Below are 12,519 nucleotides of genomic sequence, written 5' to 3'. Positions count from 1 at the left end.
GAGGTGTTATCAGTTATAGTATTCTCTGTGTAAGTGTGTATACATAGATAGCTGTCAGTCACTGATATCTGTACACAGGGGGGTGTTATCAGTGATAGTACGCTCTGTGTAAGTGTGTATACATAGATAGCTGTCAGTCACTGATATCTGTACACGGGGAGGTGTTATCAGTGATAGTATTCTCTGTGTAAGTGTGTATACATAAATAGCTGTCAGTCACTGATATCTGTACACAGGGAGGTGTTATCAGTGATAGTATTCTCTGTGTAAGTGTGTATACATAGATAGCTGTCACTCACTGATATCTGTACACAGGGAGGTGTTATCAGTGATAGTATTCTCTGTGTAAGTGTGTATACATAGATAGCTGTCAGTCACTGATATCTGTACACAGGGAGGTGTTATCAGTGATAGTATTCTCTGTGTAAGTGTGTATACATAGATAGCTGTCAGTCACTGATAGTTGTACACAGGGTTGTGTTATCAGTGATAGTATTCTCTGTGTAAGTGTGTATACAGAGATAGCTGTCAGTCACTGATATCTGTACACGGGGAGGTGTTATCAATGATAGTAATCTCTGTGTAAGTGTGTATACAGAGATCGCTGTCAGTCACTGATATCTGTACACAGGGAGGTGTTATCAGTGATAGTATTCTCTGTGTAAGTGTGTATACAGAGATAGCTGTCAGTCACTGATATCTGTACACGGGGAGGTGTTATCAGTGATAGTATTCTCTGTGTAAGTGTGTATACATAGATAGCTGTCAGTCACTGATATCTGTACACAGGGGGTGTTATCAGTGATAGTATTCTCTGTGTAAGTGTGTATACGTAGATAGCTGTCAGTCACTGATATCTGTACACAGGGAGGTGTTATCAGTGATAGTATTCTCTGTGTAAGTGTGTATACATAGATAGCTGTCAGTCACTGATATCTGTACACAGGGGGTGTTATCAGTGATAGTATTCTCTGTGTAAGTGTGTATACGTAGATAGCTGTCAGTCACTGATATCTGTACACAGGGAGGTGTTATCAGTGATAGTATTCTCTGTGTAAGTGTGTATACATAGATAGCTGTCAGTCACTGATATCTGTACACAGGGGGGTGTTATCAGTGATAGTATTCTCTGTGTAAGTGTGTATACATAGATAGCTGTCAGTCACTGATATCTGTACACGGGGAGGTGTTATCAGTGATAGTATTCTCTGTGTAAGTGTGTATACATAGATAGCTGTCAGTCACTGATATCTGTACACAGGGAGGTGTTATCAGTGATAGTATTCTCTGTGTAAGTGTGTATACATAGATAGCTGTCAGTCACTGATATCTGTACACAGGGAGGTGTTATCAGTGATAGTATTCTCTGTGTAAGTGTGTATACATAGATAGCTGTCAGTCACTGATATCTGTACACAGGGAGGTGTTATCAGTGATAGTACGCTCTGTGTAAGTGTGTATACATAGATAGCTGTCAGTCACTGATATCTGTACACAGGGGGGTGTTATCAGTGATAGTACGCTCTGTGTAAGTGTGTATACATAGATAGCTGTCAGTCACTGATATCTGTACACGGGGAGGTGTTATCAGTGATAGTATTCTCTGTGTAAGTGTGTATACATAAATAGCTGTCAGTCACTGATATCTGTACACAGGGGGGTGTTATCAGTAATAGTATTCTCTGTGTAAGTGTGTATACAGCGATAGCTGTCAGTCACTGATATCTGTACACAGGGAGGTGTTATCAGTGATAGTATTCTCTGTGTAAGTGTGTATACATAGATAGCTGTCAGTCACTGATATCTGTACACAGGGAGGTGTTATCAGTGATAGTATTCTCTGTGTAAGTGTGTATACATAGATAGCTGTCAGTCACTGATATCTGTACACAGGGAGGTGTTATCAGTGATAGTATTCTCTGTGTAAGTGTGTATACATAGATAGCTGTCAGTCACTGATAGTTGTACACAGGGTTGTGTTATCAGTGATAGTATTCTCTGTGTAAGTGTGTATACAGAGATAGCTGTCAGTCACTGATATCTGTACACGGGGAGGTGTTATCAATGATAGTAATCTCTGTGTAAGTGTGTATACAGAGATAGCTGTCAGTCACTGATATCTGTACACAGGGAGGTGTTATCAGTGATAGTATTCTCTGTGTAAGTGTGTATACATAAATAGCTGTCAGTCACTGGTATCTGTACACAGGGAGGTGTTATCAGTGATAGTATTCTCTGTGTAAGTGTGTATACATAGATAGCTGTCAGTCACTGATATCTGTACACAGGGGAGGTGTTATCAGTGATAGTACGCTCTGTGTAAGTGTGTATACATAGATAGCTGTCAGTCTCTGATATCTGTACACAGGGAGGTGTTATCAGTGATAGTATTCTCTGTGTAAGTGTGTATACATAGATAGCTGTCAGTCACTGGTATCTGTACACAGGGAGGTGTTATCAGTGATAGTAATCTCTGTGTAAGTGTGTATACATAGATAGCTGTCAGTCACTGATATCTGTACACAGGGAGGTGTTATCAGTGATAGTATTCTCTGTGTAAGTGTGTATACAGAGATAGCTGTCAGTCACTGGTATCTGTACACAGGGAGGTGTTATCAGTGATAGTATTCTCTGTGTAAGTGTGTATACATAGATAGCTGTCAGTCACTGGTATCTGTACACAGGGAGGTGTTATCAGTGATAGTAATCTCTGTGTAAGTGTGTATACATAGATAGCTGTCAGTCACTGATAGTTGTACACAGGGAGGTGTTATCAGTGATAGTATTCTCTGTGTAAGTGTGTATACATAGATAGCTGTCAGTCACTGATATCTGTACACAGGGAGGTGTTATCAGTGATAGTATTCTCTGTGTAAGTGTGTATACAGAGATAGCTGTCAGTCACTGATATCTCTACACAGGGAGGTGTTATCAGTGATAGTACGCTCTGTGTAAGTGTGTATACAGAGATGGCTGTCAGTCACTGATATCTGTACACAGGGAGGTGTTATCAGTGATAGTATTCTCTGTGTAAGTGTGTATACAGAGATAGCTGTCAGTCCCTGATATCTGTACACAGGGAGGTGTTATCAGTTATAGTATTCTCTGTGTAAGTGTGTATACATAGCTGTCAGTCCCTGATATCTGTACACGGGGAGGTGTTATCAGTGATAGTACGCTCTGTGTAAGTGTGTATACATAGATAGCTGTCAGTCACTGATATCTCTACACAGGGAGGTGCTATCAGTGATAGTATTCTCTGTGTAAGTGTGTATACATAGATAGCTGTCAGTCACTGGTATCTGTACACAGGGAGGTGTTATCAGTGATAGTATTCTCTGTGTAAGTGTGTATACAGAGATAGCTGTCAGTCACTGGTATCTGTACACAGGGAGGTGCTATCAGTGATAGTATTCTCTGTGTAAGTGTGTATACATAGATAGCTGTCAGTCACTGATATCTGTACACGGGGAGGTGTTATCAGTGATAGTAATCTCTGTGTAAGTGTGTATACAGAGATAGCTGTCAGTCACTGATAGTTGTACATGGGGAGGTGTTATCAGTGATAGTATTCTCTGTGTAAGTGTGTATACATAGATAGCTGTCAGTCACTGATATCTGTACACAGGGAGGTGTTATCAGTGATAGTATTCTCTGTGTAAGTGTGTATACATAGATAGCTGTCAGTCACTGATATCTGTACACGGGGAGGTGTTATCAGTGATAGTACGCTCTCTGTAAGTGTGTATACATAGATAGCTGTCAGTCACTGATATCTGTACACGGGGAGGTGTTATCAGCGATAGTATTCTCTGTGTAAGTGTGTATACATAGATAGCTGTCAGTCACTGATATCTGTACACGGGGAGGTGTTATCAGCGATAGTATTCTCTGTGTAAGTGTGTATACATAGATAGCTGTCAGTCACTGATATCTGTACACGGGGAGGTGTTATCAGTGATAGTATTCTCTGTGTAAGTGTGTATACAGAGATAGCTGTCAGTCACTGATATCTGTACACGGGGAGGTGTTATCAGTGATAGTATTCTCTGTGTAAGTGTGTATACATAGATAGCTGTCAGTCACTGATATCTGTACACAGGGAGGTGTTATCAGTGATAGTACGCTCTGTGTAACTGTGTATACATAGATAGCTGTCAGTCACTGATATCTGTACACGGGGAGGTGTTATCAGTGATAGTATTCTCTGTGTAAGTGTGTATACATAGATAGCTGTCAGTCACTGATATCTGTACACAGGGAGGTGTTATCAGTGATAGTAATCTCTGTAAGTGTGTATACATAGATAGCTGTCAGTCACTGATAGTTGTACACAGGGTGGTGTTATCAGTGATAGTAATCTCTGTGTAAATGTGTATACATAGATAGCTGTCAGTCACTGATATCTGTACACGGGGAGGTGTTATCAGTGATAGTATTCTCTGTGTAAGTGTGTATACAGAGATAGCTGTCAGTCCCTGATATCTGTACACAGGGAGGTGTTATCAGTGATAGTATTCTCTGTGTAAGTGTGTATACATAGATAGCTGTCAGTCACTGATAGATGCTACAACGTATAAATGTTACAATGTTAAGATGTATCCCTTGAGAAAGCTGTATAGTGAAACGTACGTCGGGATTGGAGGCGCTTTGGTCTTTGCGCTTTTGATTATTACGGGTTATATTCTGCCTGTAATTCCATGAGCTTGTTTAGCTGTCCTTTTGTTCTGTTCTCTTTTTGGGATATGTATTATTTCTACTAAGTATTTAAATTTGCATAATTTAATAAAGATATAGATTTTGGGTATTTGACTGTTCTTTACTAGTGGGGGACATTCATTCCGTTTGGTGTAATGTATAGATGTTACAATGTTTCACTTTCAGGTTCTTATTCTGACCTAGAAAATGTCAGATTATTTTGGATGGCGATTGCCATGGGCGCTGGCGGGGGTAGATTGTAAGCTCTGAGGCAGCAAAATTCCCACAAATCCAACGTCTCATTATAATAAATACTGTCCAGTTGTGAGACATTCATGGTATGGGGGAGGGGGTAATGTCATACTGGCGGCCATCTTGGTTCTGGCACCTGGGGTGTAGGGAGAGCCCTTACCTTGGCCGTCTTATGACATTCTGGCGCGCAGATTACCATCCTGGGATCCCGTACAGACCAGTCACATGGGAGATCAGCGGCGCCCGGTACCATGTGCGCCAGCCTCCGGCTGTTGTTATTATTACAGTTCCCATACGAGGTTCTGGCGAGCAGCCGGGGGCTCATGGTCCCAGTGCCCTCCCTCCGCGCCGCGCCCTCCGCCTGTAGGGACAGGGTGATCTTTTTGATGGACCGCACCAGAGATCCAGGACATATGGGATTGTCAGGACTGTGAGAGAGGCCGGACCCCCGCTGAGGGGACGGGTAACGAGAGACACGTTCGCTCGGAGACGCTGCGTCCATCCCGGGGCTGGAGGTAGTAGATAAATCCGGACATTTCGGGATAGAGAGTCTGGTTCCAATAGTAAACGGCTGCGGCTTCCTCATGGCGGTCACTGTGACAGTCGTCGGGGATTTACCGGCGGCTCGAGGTGGTCTCCTGGAGAAAGAAGGCAGACATGAGACACAATCCGGGTCCTGGGGCCCCTCTACGGCTCTCTGGTGTCACCTCTCATGGCCTGAACCAGCCTGACTGACACCCACACTGACCGCGGAAAGAGCTGCGCTAATGACCCCCATCAACCCTGCAGACCCCTATAGAGTACACTGCCTGTACAGTAAACTGTCGGCAGACCCCTACAGAGTACACCGCCTGTACAGTAAACTGTCGGCAGACCCCTATAGATTACACCGCCTGTACAGTAAACTGTCCGCAGACCCCTATAGAGTACACTGCCTGTACAGTAAACTGTCCGCAGACCCCTATAGAGTACACCGCCTGTACAGTAAACTGTCCGCAGACCCCTACAGAGTACACCGCCTGTACAGTAAACTGTCGGCAGACCCCTATAGATTACACCGCCTGTACAGTAAACTGTCGGCAGATCACTATAGAGTACACCGCCTGTACAGTAAACTGTCCGCAGACCCCTATAGAGTACACCGCCTGTACAGTAAACTGTCCGCAGACCCCTATAGAGTACACCGCCTGTACAGTAAACTGTCCGCAGACCCCTATAGAGTACACCGCCTGTACAGTAAACTGTCCGCAGACCCCTATAGAGTACACCGCCTGTACAGTAAACTGTCCGCAGACCCCTATAGAGTACACCGCCTGTACAGTAAACTGTCCGCAGACCCCTATAGAGTACACCGCCTGTACAGTAAACTGTCCGCAGACCCCTATAGAGTACACCGGCTGTACAGTAAACTGACGGCAGACCCCTATAGAGTACACCGGCTGTACAGTAAACTGTCCGCAGACCCCTATAGAGTACACCGCCTGTACAGTAAGCTGTCCTCAGACCCCTATAGAGTACACCGCCTGTACAGTAAACTGTCCGCAGACCCCTATAGAGTACACCGCCTGTACAGTAAACTGTCCGCAGACCCCTATAGAGTACACCGCCTGTACAGTAAACTGTCTGCAGACCCCTATAGAGTACACCGCCTGTACAGTAAACTGTCTGCAGACCCCTATAGAGTACACCGCCTGTACAGTAAACTGTCCGCAGACACCTATAGAGTACACCGGCTGTACAGTAAACTGTCCGCAGACACCTATAGAGTACACCGCCTGTACAGTAAACTGTCCGCAGATCACTATAGATTACACCGCCTGTACAGTAAACTGTCGGCAGACCCCTATAGAGTACACCGCCTGTACAGTAAACTGTCGGCAGACCCCTATAGAGTACACCGCCTGTACAGTAAACTGTCGGCAGACCCCTATAGATTACACCGCCTGTACAGTAAACTGTCGGCAGACCACTATAGAGTACACCGCCTGTACAGTAAACTGTCCGCAGACCCCTATAGAGTACACCGCCTGTACAGTAAACTGTCCGCAGACCCCTATAGAGTACACCGCCTGTACAGTAAACTGTCCGCAGACCCCTATAGAGTACACCGCCTGTACAGTAAACTGTCGGCAGACCCCTATAGATTACACCGCCTGTACAGTAAACTGTCCGTAGACCCCTATAGAGTACACCGCCTGTACAGTAAACTGTCCGCAGACCCCTATAGAGTACACCGCCTGTACAGTAAACTGTCCCCAGACCCCTATAGAGTACACAGAGAGTGGGTCTGAGGGTCTAATACACGGGGGGGGGGGGGGGGGGTCTGAGGGTCTAATACACAGAGAGGGGGGTCTGAGGGTCTAATACACAGAGGGGGGTCTGAGGGTCTAATACACAGAGGGGGTCTGAGGGTCTACACGAGGGGGTCTGAGGGTCTAATACACAGAGGGGGGGTCTGAGGGTCTAATACACAGAGGGGGGGTCTGAGGGTCTAATACACAGAGGGGGGTCTGAGGGTCTAATACACAGAGGGGGGTCTGAGGGTCTAATACACAGAGGGGGGTCTGAGGGTCTAATACACAGAGGGGGGTCTGAGGGTCTAATACACAGAGGGGGTCTGAGGGTCTAATACACAGAGGGGTCTGAGGGTCTAATACACAGAGGGGGTCTGAGGGTCTAATACACAGAGGGGGTCTGAGGGTCTAATACACAGAGAGGGGGGTCTGAGGGTCTAATACACAGAGAGGGGGGTCTGAGGGTCTAATACACAGAGGGGGGGTCTGAGGGTCTAATACACAGAGGGGGGGGTCTGAGGGTCTAATACACAGAGGGGGGGGGGGTCTGAGGGTCTAATACACAGAGGGGGGGGGGTCTAATACACAGAGGGGGTCTGAGGGTCTAATACACAGAGGGGGGGTCTGAGGGTCTAATACACAGAGGGGGTCTGAGGGTCTAATACACAGAGAGGGGGGTCTGAGGGTCTAATACACAGAGGGGGGTCTGAGGGTCTAATACACAGAGGGGGGTCTGAGGGTCTAATACACAGAGGGGGGGGTCTGAGGGTCTAATACACAGAGGGGGGGTCTGAGGGTCTAATACACAGAGGGGGGGGTCTGAGGTCTAATACACAGAGGGGGGGGTCTGAGGGTCTTATACACAGAGGGGGGGTCTGAGGGTCTAATACACAGAGGGGGGGTCTGAGGGTCTAATACACAGAGGGGGGGTCTGAGGGTCTAATACACAGAGGGGGGTCTGAGGGTCTAATACACAGAGGGGGGGGGGTCTAATACACAGAGGGGGTCTGAGGGTCTAATACACAGAGGGGGGTCTGAGGGTCTAATACACAGAGGGGGTCTGAGGGTCTAATACACAGAGAGGGGGGTCTGAGGGTCTAATACACAGAGGGGGGTCTGAGGGTCTAATACACAGAGGGGGGTCAGAGGGTCTAATACACAGAGGGGGTCTGAGGGTCTAATACACAGAGGGGGGTCTGAGGGTCTAATACACAGAGGGGGGGGGTCTAATACACAGAGGGGGTCTGAGGGTCTAATACACAGAGGGGGGGGTCTGAGGGTCTAATACACAGAGGGGGGTCTGAGGGTCTAATACACAGAGAGGGGGGTCTGAGGGTCTAATACACAGAGGGGGGTCTGAGGGTCTAATACACAGAGGGGGGGTCTGAGGGTCTAATACACAGAGGGGGGGTCTGAGGGTCTAATACACAGAGGGGGGGTCTGAGGGTCTAATACACAGAGGGGGGGTCTGAGGGTCTAATACACAGAGGGGGGGGTCTGAGGGTCTAATACACAGAGGGGGGGTCTGAGGGTCTTATACACAGAGGGGGGGTCTGAGGGTCTAATACACAGAGGGGGGGTCTGAGGGTCTAATACACAGAGGGGGGTCTGAGGGTCTAATACACAGAGGGAGGGGGGTCGGGGGGTCTGAGGGTCTAATACACAGAGGGGGGGGGGGTCTAATACACAGAGGGGGGGTCTGAGGGTCTAATACACAGAGGGGGGGTCTGAGGGTCTAATACACAGAGGGGTCTGAGGGTCTAATACACAGAGAGGGGGGTCTGAGGGTCTAATACACAGAGGGGGGTCTGAGGGTCTAATACACAGAGGGGGGTCAAGGGTCTAATACACAGAGGGGGTCTGAGGGTCTAATACACAGAGGGGGGTCTGAGGGTCTAATACACAGGGGGGGGTCTAATACACAGAGGGGGTCTGAGGGTCTAATACACAGAGGGGGGGGGGGGTCTGAGGGTCTAATACACAGAGGGGGGGTCTGAGGGTCTAATACACAGAGGGGTCTGAGGGTCTAATACACAGAGGGGGGTCTGAGGGTCTAATACACAGAGGGGGTCTGAGGGTCTAATACACAGAGGGGTCTGAGGGTCTAATACACAGAGGGGGGGGGGGGGGTCTGAGGGTCTAATACACAGAGGGGGTTCTGAGGGTCTAATACACAGAGGGGGGGGGGGTCTGAGGGTCTAATACACAGAGGGGGGGTCTGAGGGTCTAATACACAGAGGGGTCTGAGGGTCTAATACACAGAGGGGGGTCTGAGGGTCTAATACACAGAGGGGGTCTGAGGGTCTAATACACAGAGAGGTCTGAGGGTCTAATACACAGAGGGGGGGGGGTCTGAGGGTCTAATACACAGAGGGGGTCTGAGGGTCTAATACACATAGGGGGGGGGGTCTGAGGGTCTAATACACAGAGGGGGGTCTGAGGGTCTAATACACAGAGAGGGGGGTTCTGAGGGTCTAATACACAGAGGGGGGGGGGGTCTGAGGGTCTAATACACAGAGGGGGTCTGAGGGTCTAATACACAGAGAGGGGGGTCTGAGGGTCTAATACACAGAGGGGGGGGGGGGGTCTGAGGGTCTAATACACAGAGGGGGGTCTGAGGGTCTAATACACAGAGGGGGGGTCTGAGGGTCTAATACACAGAGGGGGGTCTGAGGGTCTAATACACAGAGGGGGTCTGAGGGTCTAATACACAGAGGGGGGTCTGAGGGTCTAATACACAGAGGGGGTCTGAGGGTCTAATACACAGAGGGGGTCTGAGGGTCTAATACACAGAGGGGGGGGGTCTGAGGGTCTAATACACAGAGAGGGGGGTCTGAGGGTCTAATACACAGAGGGGGGGTCTGAGGGTCTAATACACAGAGGGGGGTCTGAGGGTCTAATACACGGGGGGGGGGGGGGTCTGAGGGTCTAATACACAGAGGGGGGTCTGAGGGTCTAATACACAGAGAGGGGTCTGAGGGTCTAATACACAGAGAGGGGGGTCTGAGGGTCTAATACACAGAGGGGGGGTCTGAGGGTCTAATACACAGAGAGGGGGGTCTGAGGGTCTAATACACAGAGGGGTCTGAGGGTCTAATACACAGAGAGGGGGGTCTGAGGGTCTAATACACAGAGGGGGGGTCTGAGGGTCTAATACACGGGGGTCTGAGGGGACATCGCGCAGATCGGGTCGGGACGATCTCTCCGTCAGTTCTGCCAGTGACGGCTCCTGAGGTGTGAGGCTGCCCGTACCTCCTCCCCCGCCCTCCCCGGGCCCCCGGGGCCCCTCACCCACCTTCCTGGCCAGGCTGAGCAGGCAGAGCACACAGCTGAGCACGGCTTCCCGGAACTGGTCGGACGTCAGATAGTCCCAGAGCCGCCGGAGCAGGAGGGAGAGGCGGCCCCCGGCCCAGCGCGCCCCCCGCCTCAGGTGCCGGCCCCCGGACACGGCCGCCCGACTGCCCAGAACCCGGAGCAGCAGGAGCGGGACGGGCATGGCGAGGAGACCTGCAAGACAGGAGAGGGAGAGGGTCAGCCCTACGTCACACCGCCAGCCGTACGTCACACCGCCAGCCGTACGTCACACCGCCAGCCCTACGTCACACCGCCAGCCCTGCGTCACACCGCCAGCCGTACGTCACACCGCCAGCCCTACGTCACACCGCCAGCCCTACGTCACACCGCCAGCCCTGGTCACACCGCCAGCCCTACGTCACACCGCCAGCCCTACGTCACACCGCCAGCCGTACGTCACACTGCCAGCCGTACGTCACACCGCCAGCCCTACGTCACACCGCCAGCCCTACGTCACACCGCCCAGCCGTACGTCACACCGCCAGCCGTACGTCACACCGCCAGCCCTACGGTCACACCGCCAGCCCTACTTCACACCGCCAGCCCTACGTCACACCGCCAGCCGTACGTCACACCGCCAGCCCTACGTCACACCGCCAGCCCTACGTCACACCGCCAGCCGTACGTCACACCGCCAGCCGTACGTCACACCGCCAGCCCTACGTCACACCGCCAGCAGTACGTCACACCGCCAGCCCGACGTCACACCGCCAGCCGTACGTCACACCGCCAGCCGTACGTCACACCGCCAGCCGTACGTCACACCGCCAGCCCTACGTCACACCGCCAGCAGTACGTCACACCGCCAGCCCCACGTCACACCGCCAGCCGTACGTCACACCGCCAGCCGTACGTCACACCGCCAACCCTACGTCACACCGCCAACCCTACGTCACACCGCCAGCCCTACGTCACACCGTCAGCCCTACGTCATACCATCCGCCCTATGTCACATCGTCCACCCTACGTCACACCATCAGCCTGTCCACCTCACACACTGTACATTTTACCATCATATCTCCTCTACACTGTACATTATACCGCCATCTCCTCTACACTGTACATTATACCGCCATCTCTACACTGTACATTATACCGCCATCTCCTCTGCACTGTACATTATACCGCCATCTCCTCTACACTGTACATTATACCGCCATCTCTACACTGTACATTATACCGTCATCTCCTCTGCACATTATACCATCATGTCACCTCTACACTGTACATTATACCGTCATCTCCTTTGCACACTGTACATTATACCGTCATCTCCTCTACACTGTACATTATACCGTCATCTCCTCTGCACTGTACATTATACCGTCATCTCCTCTACACTGTACATTATACCGTCATCTCCTCTACACTGTACATTATACCGTCATCTCCTCTGCACTGTACATTATACCGTCATCTCCTCTGCACTGTACATTACACCGTCACATCATAGCTACATTTCACAGACACTGTACACGGTCCCGTCTTGCAGTCTTTTCTGATGACATCACCGATTCCTCGAGACTCCTCCATCTTCACTGTTAACACTTTATGTACCGCACTACACACTGCATCATATATACAGGGCATCTCTATCAGTGTATAACTCTCATCATCCGCATCTAGAGACACTCAGCAGGTTGGTCCTGACATCTGATGGAATTCTCCTCCTCTCCTGCACCATAGATGAGTTCTACAAGATCTCTGCTTACTGTCAGGGAATGGAAACCCCCATGCTGAACTGTTCCTAGTCCCACAGCTGAGAGTTTGTTACAATGTATCATTATCCGATACTACAGATTAATAACGTAAACTCATCAGATCTACAGCCATGTTATCTTACAGGTACATAGTGATATAGCCTGCAGATTAATACACCGCTGACCTCTAGAGATCTGCAGAACATCGCTTTGTCCTCTCT

At 49.7% G+C, this 12,519-nt stretch overlaps 1 protein-coding gene across 1 annotated transcript in view; it reads right to left on the bottom strand.

The window, feature by feature from the left end:
• Positions 1–10,739, bottom strand: part of LOC122922492 (spectrin beta chain, non-erythrocytic 5-like) — a 61,390-nt gene extending 50,651 nt beyond the window's left edge. The window contains exons 1-2 of the mRNA XM_044273098.1: positions 10,540–10,739; positions 5,111–5,588 (exon numbers count right to left, since the gene is read on the bottom strand). Of these exons, the coding sequence (XP_044129033.1) occupies positions 5,111–5,536 (426 nt within the window). The 5' untranslated portion in view covers positions 5,537–5,588; positions 10,540–10,739. The remainder of the gene's footprint in view (positions 1–5,110; positions 5,589–10,539) is intronic.
• Between the last annotated feature and the right edge of the window lie 1,780 nt (positions 10,740–12,519).

The sequence above is a fragment of the Bufo gargarizans genome, unplaced genomic scaffold (genome assembly GCF_014858855.1).
Source record: "Bufo gargarizans isolate SCDJY-AF-19 unplaced genomic scaffold, ASM1485885v1 fragScaff_scaffold_393_pilon, whole genome shotgun sequence".
NCBI classification, from domain to species: Eukaryota; Metazoa; Chordata; class Amphibia; order Anura; family Bufonidae; genus Bufo; species Bufo gargarizans.
Note: the sequence above shows the minus strand (reverse complement) of the source record. Positions and strands in the feature narration are given on the sequence as shown.